Source organism: Lipophrys pholis (genome assembly GCF_963383615.2).
Source record: "Lipophrys pholis genome assembly, chromosome: 3".
Taxonomy (NCBI): domain Eukaryota; kingdom Metazoa; phylum Chordata; class Actinopteri; order Blenniiformes; family Blenniidae; genus Lipophrys; species Lipophrys pholis.
In genome coordinates this window covers 14726783-14742596 of record NC_137627.1, presented here as the reverse complement: position 1 = coordinate 14742596, position 15814 = coordinate 14726783, and the positions used below count along the sequence as shown (strand labels likewise).

The following is a 15814-nucleotide window of genomic DNA, read 5'->3' as shown; positions in this document are numbered from 1 at the left end:
ATTTTATAAAGCTTTTGTTAAGTCATTAGCCTCATTTTTAGTTGCTGCATTCAAAGAGGCAATAAATAAAGAAGTACGACCATCGACTCTTCATCAAGGTCTTATTAAATTGATCCCTAAACTCCAAATATATATATAAAAAAAAAAAGATCATTTGAAAATTGGAGCCCAATCAGTGTACTAAATAATGTTGCAAAGATATTTGCCATGGTCTTTGCTAAAAGATTAAAATCAGGACTGGATTATCTGACATCTATAATAACATACAGATCATTTTTTATATGATTGATTCTACTCAATACATTTTGGACAACGGTTTTAATCTATTTGTTGATTTTAACAAAGCTTTTCACACAATAAGCCACCGATTTACTTTTAAAACTATTCAAAGTTTTGGTTTTGGGGGCCTTTTCTTGGGAGCCATTAAAATTCCCATAAAAAAATTTTAATAGCTTTATTGGACTAGCTCACAGTACAATTCCTAGATTGTATATTTGTCGTGAAATACGACAAGGATGTGCACTTAGTCCCTTGTTTTTATTTATACGTTTTTATGGATGGTTTTAGATGTACAGCTTTTGTTTGTACGTTTTTAATGATTGATTTTATGATGCCTCGATGGGTTGGCACGTTTAAATCTTGTTGTACCTGTTACGACAATAAAGATTCTATTCTGGTCAGTCCAGCAGCTGTGTCGTAAATTCTGCTTTTCAAATGGCAAGAAATGTTTTGTTTGAAATGTTTATGAGTGAGTCGGGGATAAAAACCTTTTCGGACCATTCTTAGATTTCAATGGGACTTCCTATATAAATACGTTTCACTCTGCTTGAGCAAGCAAAACCCTTTACAGCAATATGTCCCTTTCTTTTTTTTTTAATCTTTACTGTGGAATGACAATTTTTAAAAATGGTGCAGCTTTGCAATGAATGTTTTCAAACACAATACAGCAAAGTATGGATAGCAGGTACGTAATATATGAGGATGTATTTGCATGTTGTATTAAAAACCTTGTTCATGTTTCCCCTCTTTCTGAACTTGTGTGGCATTATGGGACAAGCCCAGGTTTAAGTCTGAGGCTCAGGGGCTTTTCTTTGTGAAGAGCGCATGTTCCTAATGTGTGTGTGTGTGTGTGTGTGTGTGTGTGTGTGTGTGTGTGTGTGTGTGTGTGTGTGTGTGTGTAGGTTTTCTCGAGATACTTCTCTTCTCACAAAACATAAATTTGAAGTAAATTAGTGACACAAAAGTGGTAAGGAACATGGATGGATCGGTAAACTGATTAAACAGCGTTAAACTAACACAAGATTAAAAAAAGAATTCAAAGCAAATCCGTTGTAATTCAAAAAACATCTTTTTCAGTGTCGTGGGCAAAAATGTTTTATTTTCAAGCGTTGCCCTTTGGCACATGGTAACATCAGCATTTCAGAAAACGACAGAAAAGTTTGACTTTTGAAAATATTTTTTTAATGTTTGGGAATGATATGACAAAGAAAATAATTAAGTACATTTTCCTTTTTTGATCGGTGACATAAACCACAACATAAATAAGGCAAACCGTTTGAAATGCTCACTGACGATGACGGAGTTTTACCATTTTGACTGTTACGTGTTTCAAAAATTTAAAATTGCCAGAAAGTTCTGTCTATCCAAACGTATTCATCTGAAAGTATAATTGCGCTACAGATGTGAGATTAGTCCTTTTAGAAGTAAACACCTCAACAGAATAACTTACTACGTTTGAACAAACAGATGTGTAATGAAAAGACATTACAAAATTAAATGGGTTGAAGTTATATGAGAACTTGATTCATAGATTGTTCCTTCTTTTTTTAATAATCCCAATAAACCATGACTTTAAACTATAGAATATGCTTTTTGGGGCACATTTTCACCACCAGTATAATTTTATTGAATAACTCCTGTGCAGCTGCAGATACTTACCGGAACGCAACAATTCGACATTGAAGTTGAAAGTTTAAAAAAAAAAAGAAAAAAAAGAGGTCAAATCCGACCTTGAAGTTCTAAATTGTAAACATGTTTTAGTGCTTCGATGTAAGCAGGACATATGTGCAGACAATGTCATTTTTAACAAAGAAATCAAAAAAAAAAAAAAAAAGGTTTTCCATCCTATTATCCGACAGTGTTTATTGTCAACATATAAACATAAAAATTACATTAAGGAAGAATTTGCTGTTTTCAACATTTCAGCAAGAGGATGAAGTTGGTTCTCCTAACTCTGAAGGATTGAAGACTATTTAGAATATGATTGACACAATTGATTACTTTTTAAATTAAATTTTTTTTGTCTTCATTTCATATTATTAATTCAGAGTTTTTATTAACATCCTTTTTGGTTTGACTGTGTCTGGGTGAAACTCGCCGTCAGACCTTTCTCTCAGTATTTTGAGCAAATATTCCAATTTCAGATTGTTAGGCTGTTGCATTATACAGAAGACTTGTCATGAGAATGAAAGCAGTAAAACAAATGTGCGTGGGGCGAGTGATGAAAACCTGCTCGCTCCTCCTTTGTGAATATTCTGTGGTATTATTAAAGCCCGATAGTCACCAGTGTCATGTTGCACAAAGTTACAGGAAGAAGACTTTAGGCCAAAGTGCCTTCAGAGGATGTCTCCCAATGAAAAATCAAAGTACAATAATACGACTCCATCCTTAGTGAATAGAGAACGGTTTAGCGCTTGAACTTCAGGACAGAGCAACTGATTCCTACATCTCGTCTAAGTCATACTCCTCCTCCGGGAAGTCTCCCACAGTCACATTCAAGGGCTTCACAAACGCGCCATACTTGTTCTCACATTCAAAGTACTGCTTCCCTCCAACGCTGTGGAAACAAAGTTAAAGATAAAATACAGAAAGATAGGCATCAAAATCAAGAACGTCACTCAGTTTGTAAGTGCTGAAGGAACAAAGCGTGAACTTACGTTCCATTGTGTTTCCCAAGGGGCTCGTCATACTTCACACCAATCCAGGGGCCTGGTTTGAAATCTGCCGTGCCTGAAACAAGCAACAGCGAATCTTCAAGTCATCGGACCTTCAAGCTGATGTTTTAAAATCTTTAACACATCAGCGTTCAACACGCTTCACACAGACGGCCAAACCACATTTAAATCGTGAGTGATGAGCAACATTCCCACCACCCAACCGACCCCGTGTGCACGTTGTAATGTCATTACTATAGTGACATCATCAGCAAGTAAGCAAATGGTGAGCGTCACTTTGCTAACAAACCTGCTCCTCTTTGTCATTGTAACGTTTTTTGTCACAAGACATTGTTCCAAATCGATTTGAAGTTCACACTAGGTAAAATGTAAAGGTGTTTTATTTGAAAATGAAAGCTCCCAAATGAAAGAGCCACAGACAGCTCACTCGGACTAGAAAACGAGTGACTCACTTTTATAGAAGCTGCTCTCAAAGTGGCAATTAAAGAAAAAAGAAAAAAAAGAAACTGCTGCATTTTACCCTCTAGTGCAGATTGGGTGATGGGCCAACGTCAACCAGAATGAAAACAGCCTGCTCTGCTGGAGTGATAATCAGTAGAATGTCCTGAACAAACGTACATGCTAAGCTTTATCCACACGTACCGACAAACATGACGGTGCCGAGCTTTGTGGGTTGCCCAGGGACCACCACTTTGCAGCGGTTGCCAACTGAAATTGCCTCGGCAGCAGCCTCCTCTTCTTTCATTCGAGCAGCCAGAGCCTCTCTCTTCTTGGCCATTTCCTCCTCGTTGAAGTGACCGACTTGTTGTTTCTTCATGAAAGCCCTTACTGATTCTGAAGCAAAGAAAATTCATCGTAAAAATAAAAATTGTGAAAAGTGAAGATCTTCTATTAAGTTTAATTGTTCTAATTTTATGAACTTGCCCATTGAATTTCTCAAAACTGATCATTTAGAGCCTGAAACATTAATGGCTGCATCCACTGGTTGAGTTAACAGTGAATAAATCTAACACTAACCCCGCCTATTACAGTAGTTTCTTCCTAATTTAACATTCAAGCACAATTTTTCTCACATTTTTAAGATAAGTGCATTAATCAGACAGGGGCCAAACACTGTGCTTATCATATTATATGAAATAATTAAAAGCACAATTACTTCGTTATTCAAGTCCATTGCAATATATCTCTGAGTTTCTCAATAAACCGAGTCATAAACAAGTTGCTAAATATGCTTAAAAGACTTGCCTAAAAAGGGTTAATAAACAAACTGGATTTATATGATCTGCCGACGCAGGTCTCATTGCTCAAAGATGTTTCCCCCCCAAAAGAGCTTTGCCTGAAGAGAAATATGACAGACTGTACCTGTTCTCTTTTCATAAGCCTCAGCTGAGAGCTCAAATTTATCTACTTTGGAAACGTCACTGAACTCTCCAAGCTGCCCTCCACTTCTGTCAATGACCTGTACAAGAAGAAGACGAACAGACACGTTAGATCTGCATATAACTGCTTCAACACAAATATATAGGAACTTCAGAGAAGCAAACCAAATTATAAACATTTTTCTTCTGTTAGCAAAGTTCTGTTAAATCTGATTTAAAATCTCCAGCAACCGAGTTATCTTTTCATTAGCCAGTGTAAACACAACAAAGAGGACATCTGTATGCTCATTCACAAACTTTGAACATTTACAATCACCTGTTAAGAAAAATGCATCGTTTCACACAACACGTGACAACAACTCCAGAGAAATATTTAGAAAGACGGTACATACATGTATTCTGCAGTTATCGTCCACGGGGTAAGAACCAAGTAAAGCGTCGTTGTCGTCAATCTTTTGTAGGAACTCGTCAGAAACACTGAATAACTCGAGGTCCATCAGGGATGGAGGGGCGCCCACGATCATCTCCAGGTTTACCTAAGTGCAATGTGGCAAAACAGTAGAAGTAATACAACAACTAATTCAGTACCAACGACTATGAACTGCAACATCTCTTCTGTCTCTCATATAGCTGCTCCTTCAAGCTTTCACAAAATATGTATATTGTTTCGTTGTCCTACTTTGAGAGAATGAATATACTACATCTACTCCATCACCTGCCAACCTGTTTTCAACTTTTATTAGGAGCTCTCTGAGTAAGCCGTGGATAAATCCATTCAAACTAAAGTCTTGAGGGTTAACAGAGTTCCATTAAATGTGGACAGACTCATTTACATTCACTGCCAACAATTTATCTTTATGTTTGATATGTAGAGGGAAAAATATCAAACAACAAGAAGGGTAATGTTGAAAGAGCTAAACAGCTAGAACAGGTGGTTTCACATTCAGAAATGCAACGAAAACTTTGGTATAAATAGAAAAACTACATCTTGAATTCATCTACATTTTGAAGGTTTTGTGGTTCTAAACAAATTTCATTTGCAGGTTTGCTTGTATCATAAAGCTATTAGTTTAAGGGCCTGTTTACGGTTTGCATTAACATGCGTTTCAGGTGATCCGATGACGTGGCGAGCCCTGATGCAGACCCTGTATACTTGTCCAAATACCTGAATTCAGATTGTATTACTAAATATGCTAAATGGCCCCGGAGCGCAGTTGCAAGTCATCCAGCTTGTGCTGGATGGTATCCTCTGCAGACCTCCAGGCACGGACGTCAATGTTACTTTCTATAGTTTCATCTGGAAAGCTTTAAAGACTGTATCAGACTGGTACGTTCTAAACAAACCAAAAAAATTTTTTATTAAATAAAATAAAATAAAATAAAAAACTAAATACTTGGGGGGGGTTCTGCTCATAATCATTGTCAGCTCAATTAGTTGTCAGATTCTACATCAATGCTGAGTGAGCAGATGTAATCAATAAAAGGCTGCCAGATTTTATAGAAAGTTGTCAAGAAACCCCGAAGGGAGAATCTGATCCACTGAAGCGCATGTTAACACCAGGTGTAAACGGGCCAGAAAAGAGCTGGATATTGGCAGAAACACCAGTGTTGTCCATCCATACTATACTCTTCATATATATTATGTAAGTTTGGATTAAAGGGGCCATTTTTATTCGAATAAAACATGAGTGCCAACTTGAAAACTTAATTTATGAAAAAATACAGTGGAACTGCATTGGTTTAAAAAAAATGGGAAGCACAGCTCTTCATGTGGACTCCAAAATCCATAATTGTTGAATAACTGAGACAATAACATAACCTAATGGAGAAAGAAACGAGAGGAAGCTCACCTTCAGTTCTGCTATACTGATCCCTCTCTTGAACCTGCGCTTCGACATGAAGGAGGTGACGGTGCTGGTGAGGCGCACATCCACGAAGGGATTGGAGATAATGGTCACTCCGCTGTCCATCGTCCAGTCTGTTTCCAGGAGGCACTTAATGGGTCAAACACTGAAAGAAAAACACACAAATATTGACACCAAGTCTGACACTGCAATAGACGTTTGGTAGGAAAGCTGATGGCAGTCAGGTGGTTCCCATGTCACCGTTTTGACATTAGGTGTGTTCCGGTGTTAAAGATAAACGTTGCGTATCATTCTCGTTTGTGATCGATAATAAACTGAGCGTTTCCGTCTCGTTTATAGGTGTTCCATGTGACCCACTGACTTAATCCGCCACACGCTGTTAGCAGGCTAACAACAGTAGCAGTCACGTTGGACCCACTGAGGACTTTCATGCTAGGTTGCTATAGTTACTTACATATTTCTCTACTATCCTATCCTCTGAAAAATCCAAGTGAAACCCCGTCGACTTTGTCTCTGTAGCTATAATCAACCCGAAGAAGCCATGACTCGACAATTGAAATAACGGTAGGAACGATTCACGAGGCTTCGCTGTTGTTGTGAGCCACGAAAAAAAAAATTCCAACTTTCAATTCCTGCTACGCCCAGCTCTCGAAGGTTCCACCCGCCCGCTCGCTGGAAGCAGCCAATCAAATCGAAGAACATACAGATTCAACCAATAGGCATCAAGATACGAAAGAGGGCACAGGGGAAACGCCTTCTTGTTGTAAATTGACAGGAACGTAAACCAATAAGCAGACAGCAATGTAGTGCCCGCTTCAGGAGCCATCGAGGTCTCATGTATTACCGAGATTATAACCAGAAAAACATACAAACAAGAAAAACGCTATATTAACAAGTTCTACCTCCATAGAGAGCTTTAGATAGCCCTGATGTTGGTACCATGGTGTTGATGATCAATAGGATCCCGTGGGGAAATAAATGACTACCATCTTCAGATTATTATTAGATTATATATTTCTTTTCTTCTTTATTCTGCCTAAACGTATAAACAGCTTCACTTCTGCACAGAACTACAACACATTGAATTATTTTGACGATTCTAAACCCTGGGAGTGAACTAGGCGTGACGATTGGATGAAAATACTTTTAAGACACTGACAAAAGAAAATTTTATAAACACAAGAAAAATTGAAGTTAATAAAACCAAATTGAAAGCACAGAAATTGTTAGAATAAAATATGACAAAGGAAAGGTAAAAGTGATATTAAAAAACACTTGAAACTAAAATTGAGACACAAATTTAAAACTAAATACAATGAAATTCTTTATGAAGAAAAGACCACTAAGGAATCAAATATGATCAAAAAATAGTGAAAGTCATTAGCTAATAATTTAGGAGGCAGAGAGAGTGTGGCAGGCTGAGTTATGATAACGATGATTATTGTTGTTGTGATTAATATCAATCAGTTTTTCTCATATTATTATTCATTTATTCTTTTATTTGTAACGTTTTCGAAAGAAAGAGATATACCACATCTGTACGATGGTGTTAATGTTCTAAATCTTTTTCATTGGGGTCTTGTTGCTCTCTCTCTCTCTCTCTCTCTCTCTCTCTCTCTCTCTCTCTCTCTCTCTCTCTCTCTCTCTCTCTCTCTCTCTCTCTCTCTCTCTCTCTCTCTCTCTCTCTCTCTCTCATATATATATTTATATGTGTATATGTATGTTATATTTTGTTAACCTCTTGTTGATTCCTGGACTTTCATGCTTCGAAAGAATATGGCAATACACTACAAGTGATATAAACCACTTGAGACATTTATGCAATGCAAACTGTTCCTATATTTTATTTCATTTTGTTTTATTTTTATTTTTATTATTTTATTCTAGATTAATTCTGATATCAGACTCTGTCAATTCTTGCTGTTCTATATTTCTAGGTTTAATACAATTTGTGGAGGGGAAAAACCAACATACATAAATGTCTCGAAAAAGAGACCAAAGAGGTTGTGCCAAAGAGGCGTGTCCGTCTGTCTGCTGGCGGATGATGGGAGAGAGAGAGAACTCAGTGGAGGGAGGGAGGGAAGGAGAGAGGAGGAGGAACTACTGTGGAAAAAAAAAAAAGTTAAAGTAAAAATGGCTTCCTTGTCTTTGGAGTCTACAGAACAATCGGAGAACAGTCCAGAGGAGCCCACAGCAGCGGAGCCCAAAGAGGAGGCGGACCCGGTGCTGGTTTCGGAACAGTTGCTCCAAAGTTTCCAGAAGTCGGCTCTGAGTTTCTCCACTGACCAGGTCGCATGTCTGTGCGAGGCCCTGCTGCAGGCGGGCAATGTGGATCGCCTGTGGAGGTTCCTCTCCACCATACCTCCTTCGTCCGAGCTGCTACGTGGCAACGAGACCCTGCTGAAGGCCCAGGCTCTGGTGGCCTTCAGCCGGGAGGAGTTCAAGGACCTGTACGCCATCCTGGAGAGCCACGACTTCCACCCGTCTAACCATGGGTTCCTGCAGGACCTGTACCTCCGAGCGCGCTACAAGGAGGCGGAGAGGTCCCGCGGCCGCAGCCTGGGCGCAGTGGACAAATACCGGCTGAGGAAGAAGTTCCCGCTGCCCAAGACCATCTGGGACGGAGAGGAGACGGTGTACTGCTTCAAGGAGAAGTCCCGCAACGCGCTCAAGGAGTGCTACAAGGGCAACAGGTACCCGACCCCGGACGAGAAGAAGAACCTGGCCAAAGTCACCGGGCTGTCCCTCACGCAGGTCAGCAACTGGTTCAAGAACCGCAGGCAGCGGGACAGGACCCCGTCCGGGACGCACAGCAAAAGGTGAAGACGCGTCTGCCTCCGTACCGTCTCTTGTCTCGTGAAAACAAGCTCTTTTCAAAATCTCCTTTGTTCACTGCTAAAAGCTGCACCGGGTGCGATTTATTTATTTATTTATTTATTTTTGAGTCAGGATTGAAAGAGTTACGAACAACTTGTAGATGTAAACAAAGCGCACAGGACTGATCAGAGAAAACACTACGCCCACAGCAAACTGTGGAAGATCCACAGGGACGGTGTGGAGATGGACAAGGCGCTGACTTTTGACAGCCACACATGTCCTGAGACCAGGAGCGTGTTGCTTTGTTATGAAATGTGAGATCCAGGGCGCCCACTAGAGCTCAAGTTTCCTGAAACTCTGCACTGCTGCCTGCGCGGCGGCAGAGTTGGCTGGGGTTAAGGGAAATAAGATGTGGGGGGGGGGGGTCATCCCTCTAAGTTCCTTCACGCCGGCTGAAATCTCTGTTTTTACAGCGACTGTAAGCAGCGAGAAGCTGTTTGTGTTGAGACAGAAGAAAGCAGAGCAGACGTTATCTTATCAGCCATGTGGTGGGCTGGCAGACTGGCTGTATGGTCCACATCGATTAGATTTCCTCCACAAACAGGCTATTAACGGGTTTCTAGGAATTTGATCCAGCTTTGATTTAAAGTCTGAGAGCTTAACTCATCTATGTGGTTAATTATCTTTATTTACTAATGTTTTTCTTACAAATGCATGTCTAATAGATTTTAATGCCGTTTCACTGAACGGTTGTTTGTACTTGTTCAACACATCAGCTAAGATAAACTCCATATCAACACAATCCTAAATTAAATGATGGATTTGTGTAAAACTAGATCTACAATCAGAAGATTAACAAAAGGGATCATGCCACCCTCACTAGAAAATTATACACATGTTTCACTCTCGATTTAAAAATAAAATAAATCAAGAAAAACAAGGATATAATAGTTGTCTTTGCCGGGTGACTTGTTTTGGCAAACCTCTCTTGAGAATAACCCTGTAGATTATTTGTGCCTTGATGTCCAAATATGTTTAAAAACCTTCTCTGTCCTAACGAACATTTCTAATGAATTGAAGTTGAAAATGACTCCGCAGGCATAAAGCGGTGTCATTAACTGAATCAGAATGGAGGACTTTCTCAGCGATGGACCAGCACTTCTTGTGTGTGGCGCTGTGGAGACATAAATTGAGTAGTTAGATGGAACTCTTGGTCCAAACTAAAGGGGAGAAAAACTAAAACCTGGTTCACATCCAGGTTAAACCATTTTGTGTACAGTTTGCATGTTCAATCCCTGTGTGTGTGTGTGTGTGTGTGTGTGTGTGTGTGTGTGTGTGTGTGTGTGTGTGTGTGTGTGTGTGTGTGTGTGTGTGTGTGTGTGTGTGTGTGTGTGTGTGTGTGTGTGTGTGTGTGTGTGTGTGTGTGTGTGTGTGTGTGTGTGTGTGTGTGTGTGTGTGTGTGTGTGTGTGTGTGTGTGTGTGTGTGTGTGTGTGTGTGGCCCTCTCTTAGCTGGAATAGATTTAACTTGTATAAAACAGTATAGAAGATAGACTGAGTGTTTGATTTAGTTGTGCTGAGCTCAACTCAAAATGTATTTGTTTACATTTACAGCATATTTTCTTATTCCCACTGTGGGGGGGGCTTGTTAAATAGAAGAAAATAATACCCTTCGTTTGCTTTTCAGTGAGTCTGACGGGAACCACAGCTCTGACGACGAGGCGAGCACGATGAACGAAGCCCTGGACAAACCAGAGGAGGCCGCTGGCTCCACGCCCTCCATCATCTCTGTCTCTGCAGTCCCCTGCAGCACGGGAGGACAGCTCATCCTCAACGGTTCAGGCGGCTTCCTTACAGCCTCGCAGCCGCTGCTCCTCAACGGAAATTCCCTGATCTCCAGCACCGGAGGCGGGGTGATAATTAACGGGCTGAGCTTGGGCGAATGCCAGACAGTGACACTGAGTCCCGTTGCAACTAACTCTCCTTTAATATTGAACGGCGCTCAAGTAATTACCAAATCTGCTATTAGTGTCCATCCACCGCAGCAGCAGGCGCTTTCTGTGGCGGGGCCGGAGGTTTCATCCATGGAGACCAAGCCGGGCACTCTTCCCACACCCGCCTCCAACCCCACTGCTGTCATTTCTCTCCCTCTGCAGCAGAAGTCAGAGAGTCCCAGTGCAATGGATTTCATTAGTGTGCATGAACCAGATGGCAGCAATCACACAGCGTCTTCCTCATCTTCATCGCTGTCCCCTTCCTCACCCACTCTGTCCTCCACAACCAGCCTCCCGTCACTCGTCTTGACACCAAACCCCCAACGTCAAGACTGCCTGGGCCTCGCGGCCTCCGGCTCGTCCCCGGGCTTGTCCATCTCTTCTGTTTCTGCCGGGTCTTTCCAGGAGGAGTACGTTGTCTATGCCACTGCTGGCTCCCACTTAAGCCCTTCCAGCTCTGTGGTTTACACCAGCAAATCCACCCCTCAGATCATCTCTCTTCCTCAAGTTGTGCCTTCCATCCAGGGTAAGCCAGTATCCCAGCTGGTCCACCACTCCTCAGGGGCCCAGTGTCCCCAGTTGGTCCCCGTGTCCCCGTGTCTCACATCGCCTGCGTCGCAGTTACAAACCCCTCAGATTGTGAACACGGGCAGCCGACTCGCGCAACAGCATCGGGACGCTTTGGCGACTGCGTCGGAGTGTGCCACCACCATAGTGTCCATCTCGCAGCTCCCTCAGCAGATGGTGTCTCATCTGGGGGAGCAAAGCTCAAACTGTTCCCCCAGCAAGATCCACAACCCGCAGGTCATTTCCATAAACTCGCCGACGCAAGTAGTCCCCGTCCCGCAGGTCAAAGGCAGCACGCCGGCACAGTTAGTCCCTCTCTCCGTGCCTCAGCTGGTCCCCGTCTCCTCCATCCAAACGTCCACCCCTATCTCTTTCCCCCAAGTGGTTCCTGCCTGTTCTTCTCTCTCCATCCCCTCAGCTGGGTTGCCCTTACAGATCCTGACCTCAGCTCCGGCAGCCGGTGGAGTAACGCAGGCTCCTCTCAGGATAAACCAACTGAGGCCCCTGCAGGGCGTCGGTCCCCCGGCCGGCGTGGCCCCCGCGGTCCAGCTCCTAAACTCCGGGATCATTCAGCTGCCCTCTGCTCCACCAGGTACGCTCCGTTTAGATGATCAAACCGATTTAAAAAAAAAAAAAAAAAAAAACAACCACTGAAGGTCAGTGATATGAGCACTGAAAACAACTCCTGCTACAAGTTAAAGCACTTTTCTAAAAATATACTCGAGTACAAAGAACTCTTCCAGAAAATGTTATTTTTGTACTCAGATCTACTGCATTGTTGATAGCAGGTGTTCAGTTTAACCTGCCTGTATCTAAGCACGATTCAGTACAGACAATAGATTGTCTGCAAATTAACCAAATGTAGTTTGTCTCAAAAACAAATGTTGGATATGAAGCACCAAATTTTTCAATAGAAATCATACAGGTATTGGACCAATGATTCAGATCAAAGGTTTTTATGATTTAAAATGTAGAGCGTATAATTGATCTCAATGATATGATTGTTTGAAAAAAAATTCCCCTCAACTATTATATAGAGAAAAATAGTTAAACAAATAAAGTGTGCAAAAATGTAACGATTATGCAACTTGGATAACCTATTTCAAAGCACAGTATATTCTTACTGTAATCTATTACTATAACTCATCTAATTATGCATTGAAACAACATATTACCGAGGATGTACATGTTAATGTGCGACAGAAAACTATTTAGTGATTTTCTACTGATCACATTGGCTCCTATCAGTCTGTTTATACTTTTGACATTGCTTATTATCTGTTTTACTATTATTATTATTTCACATCTGCAGGTAACCTCCTCCTCAGTGGAAGCCCCTATCTGAGCGTCCAGCAGGGAAAGCTGATCCTGACCATCCCAGCAGGCATCCAGCTGACCAGTGTGCCCCTCAAGCCGGACCCTGAAACCTTGCCCATCTCTACAAACGGACCGGGTCCCATTCTCAACCCCTTCGCCCCTCACGTCGCCTCCCAGCCGTCTCCCATCTCCGGCCCGACGCCCGGCGTCCTCATGTCTTCCCCACTGAACTTCATCAACTCTTCTCCGCCGTATTGTCCTCCAGAGGTTGCCATGACAACTGGCCAGACGCCCGCCACGCTCTCCTCTCACACGCTGGAGCACTCGGTCACTCCCACGACGCCGAGCACTCTCACCCCAGAGAGCATGCTCACTCTCAGTCCCATGTACAGCGGGGTGCCACCCAGCATCCACATGTCCCAGCCGGCATGGAGCCCGGCGCCGCTCTCCACTTCCGCCGGTCTGACTCTGTTTGACGTGCGCGGTAAGGGGGACCTCCCCGTAGACCCGGCTCTGTTGGGCCTGCCTGGAGGAGAGTCGCTGCTTCTGGGAAGCCCTTCTCCGGAGCAGGACGTGGACGCCAGCTCGCCGCTGGGGAATCCCGAGGAGATGGACGGAGACTCCAAGATCCTCACTCAGCTGCAGTCCGTCCCCGTGGACGAGGACCTGGGCTTGTAGTCTGTTTACAGTGGAGGCGCGCAACTCCACAGCTCTACAAGCAAAAGCAGTGAAACCTGGACCACATGCTGATGAAGATTTTAACTCTACCTACAACCCTATTCAGTTTGTACATTTCCCTCAGCTTCTGAAACCTGCCTGCTTCGTTAGGCGAAGGCAGGTTTAGAGGGAAAGTTCACCCAACGGTTCAGTTTCAGTTTGCTCTTTGGGCTCTGACTGAAACTTACTGAAAACTTCATGTGCCTTACTAGAAAACCCAACATGAATTAATCTGCTTTGGCCCTCCAGGTTGGTTTTACAAGACTGAAATACTGAAGACATCATGGCCTTTCTTGTTCTATTACCTTGCTTTGGCAGTTTTATGGACTGCAGACAAAATGTGTCCTGGCTTCAACTGCAGATACTGAAATGAGCCTGTTTATGACTCCATGTTGTTTCTCTCTTCACCGAGACACAGTTTTAGCTTTGAGGGCTGTTCAGCAGTATTTTCATGCAATAAGTTACTGAAGTCTGGGTCGAACCATGTTCTCTACAGTAAATTGCAGGGATGCATGACGACATCAACATCCAATGTGCATGTCCTCCCTGTGTGTACACAGTTTTCCAGGTACCCGGGGTTTGTCCCACACGCCAAACGAATGTATTTTGGGGTTATTTGGTGACTTTATATTGACTGTAGGTCAGGAATGTGTGTGTCTGTGTTTGACCCCTGATGGCCTGGCCTGGGTGCACCATGCCTTCACACACAGCCAGCTGGAATCGGCTTCGAAAGATTTTAAATGAACGTTTCCAAATGATCTCAAAACACTCACAGAGGTCAGCCAAGTTGTCAGATCAGGGGACGGGGAAGCAACTCTGTACTTGTATGGTCAGGACTTGTTAATTGTCTCACTTAACGGTCTTGTAACTGTCGTATATCCATTGCAAAATGGTCACAAGCACCAAAGATTTGGGGTTTCTGTCAAGCAAATGTCATATGAATTTACATGCAAAGTCCAAGTGAAACTTGAACTCTGCCAAGAAGTCTGTGCAAGATTCTTGCAACATTCATTTGACATGGTCAGAATCCCCATTCAGTGTGACGCCACGTGAAAAATGTTGACAAGTTTTCTCACTTTTCAGTACCTCCAATAGCAGCTCAGTGAGAGATGGACTCAAAGCATTAAACCAGGAAATTAAGGGCTTGAACAAAGGGTTAATACTCTATGCAATACATTTATAGTTCTTCATAGGACACTATGCCGCACAATGGCAACAGAAGCCAGTACACTTGGGAGATGGAAAAAGAAAAAAGCTTTGAGAGAGCTGAGCGCAGCTCTTAAAATGAAGCACGGCACTTCATCACACTAAAACGTTCTCTCTGAACCTACTAAATGATATTTCCTTTCAAAAGCATCCAAAGTTTCAGTACATCGATGCTGATAAGTGCCTTATTTGGAGACTCACAGGTTTATTGTTTTTATAATGTTGTATGGCCTTTTTACATTGTCTTTCTTTGTACCTTACCAAAAATATCTGGCCTCACTTTTACTCTTGTTTTATTGTATTTTTTTTTTGTCACTTTTCTATACCGGTGTGATCAGTTAAAACATAATGTGATGAGTTTGGTTTCATTCTTGTAGTTGGACGTCGTCTTTTTGTATATTTTGCACATTTCATTCACACAATGTTTACGTTAAGCTGCCGGGTGGTTATGACAGCGGTCTGTTTCAGAGTCGGTTTAGAAATCCTTTTTTGAAAACTCTAACTGGACTTTAAGATACACCATTGGAAAACAGGCCACTGATACTTGAAATCTTGTTGTGATCCGATTTCAAGGTAAAGAGTGAACTCTCACAAGCTTTCTGTTGTCGTAATACAGGCAGCGATGAATCTTTTGGCCAATTATGGTACAAAAATACACTTCAGTGTCTCATGTAGTTACAGATATGGCCTGTGTTTGTCTTTTTATTTTGTCATTAGTACTGATCTTAATTTCATTTGTACATCTAATCTATTTAAAGCATGTATCAATCAATCAATTTCTAGTTTTGACAAAAAAAAGAAAACAACCAACCAAAATCTTTGTGAAGTTAAGAAGCCTGATAGGAAATGATATTCATTTTCACGAGGAAGGTCACGTTGTAGTGCAACCTGAGTTTTTACAATCACAGACTACAGGTGTGAAATCAATAGAGGTCCTCAGTTCTACTTTGTTAAATAGGTCATCCTTCGGGGAGGAATGTCGAAGCTCATATTTATCCCC

The 15814-nt window shown here is 42.1% G+C and overlaps 2 protein-coding genes across 2 annotated transcripts; one reads left to right on the top strand and one right to left on the bottom strand.

Annotated features, from left to right (window-relative positions):
* Positions 1–1353: 1353 nt before the first annotated feature.
* On the bottom strand, positions 1354–6848 carry tbcb (tubulin folding cofactor B). The gene is made up of 7 exons (XM_080459989.1): positions 6653–6848; positions 6184–6343; positions 4726–4869; positions 4317–4413; positions 3597–3788; positions 2937–3009; positions 1354–2836 (listed from the first exon to the last, which is right to left on the bottom strand). Exons 2-7 carry the CDS (start codon positions 6301–6303, stop codon positions 2722–2724), a joined length of 741 nt encoding a protein of 246 aa, XP_080316115.1. The 5' UTR covers positions 6304–6343; positions 6653–6848; the 3' UTR covers positions 1354–2721.
* Positions 6849–8292: 1444 nt separating this feature from the next.
* Positions 8293–15080, top strand: six5 (SIX homeobox 5). Its single transcript, XM_080459828.1, has 3 exons — positions 8293–9017; positions 10701–12166; positions 12887–15080. The coding sequence occupies exons 1-3, from the start codon at positions 8332–8334 to the stop codon at positions 13567–13569; spliced, it is 2835 nt and encodes a 944-aa protein (XP_080315954.1). The 5' UTR covers positions 8293–8331; the 3' UTR covers positions 13570–15080.
* Positions 15081–15814: the final 734 nt, after the last annotated feature.

What these genes read in the sequence shown, in the direction of transcription:
- six5 (XM_080459828.1), top strand. Translation starts at nt 8,332, where the DNA reads ATGGCTTCCTTGTCTTTGGAGTCTACAGAACAATCGGAGAACAGTCCA. An exon ending in TCCGGGACGCACAGCAAAAG is followed by an intron (nt 9,018 to 10,700) that starts GTGAAGACGCGT and finishes TTTGCTTTTCAG; the next exon opens with TGAGTCTGACGGGAACCACA. An exon ending in GCTGCCCTCTGCTCCACCAG is followed by an intron (nt 12,167 to 12,886) that starts GTACGCTCCGTT and finishes TCACATCTGCAG; the next exon opens with GTAACCTCCTCCTCAGTGGA.
- tbcb (XM_080459989.1), bottom strand. Translation starts at nt 6,303, where the DNA reads ATGGACAGCGGAGTGACCATTATCTCCAATCCCTTCGTGGATGTGCGC. An exon ending in TCAGTATAGCAGAACTGAAG is followed by an intron (nt 4,870 to 6,183) that starts GTGAGCTTCCTC and finishes CATTGCACTTAG; the next exon opens with GTAAACCTGGAGATGATCGT. An exon ending in GGCTTATGAAAAGAGAACAG is followed by an intron (nt 3,789 to 4,316) that starts GTACAGTCTGTC and finishes TCTTTGCTTCAG; the next exon opens with AATCAGTAAGGGCTTTCATG.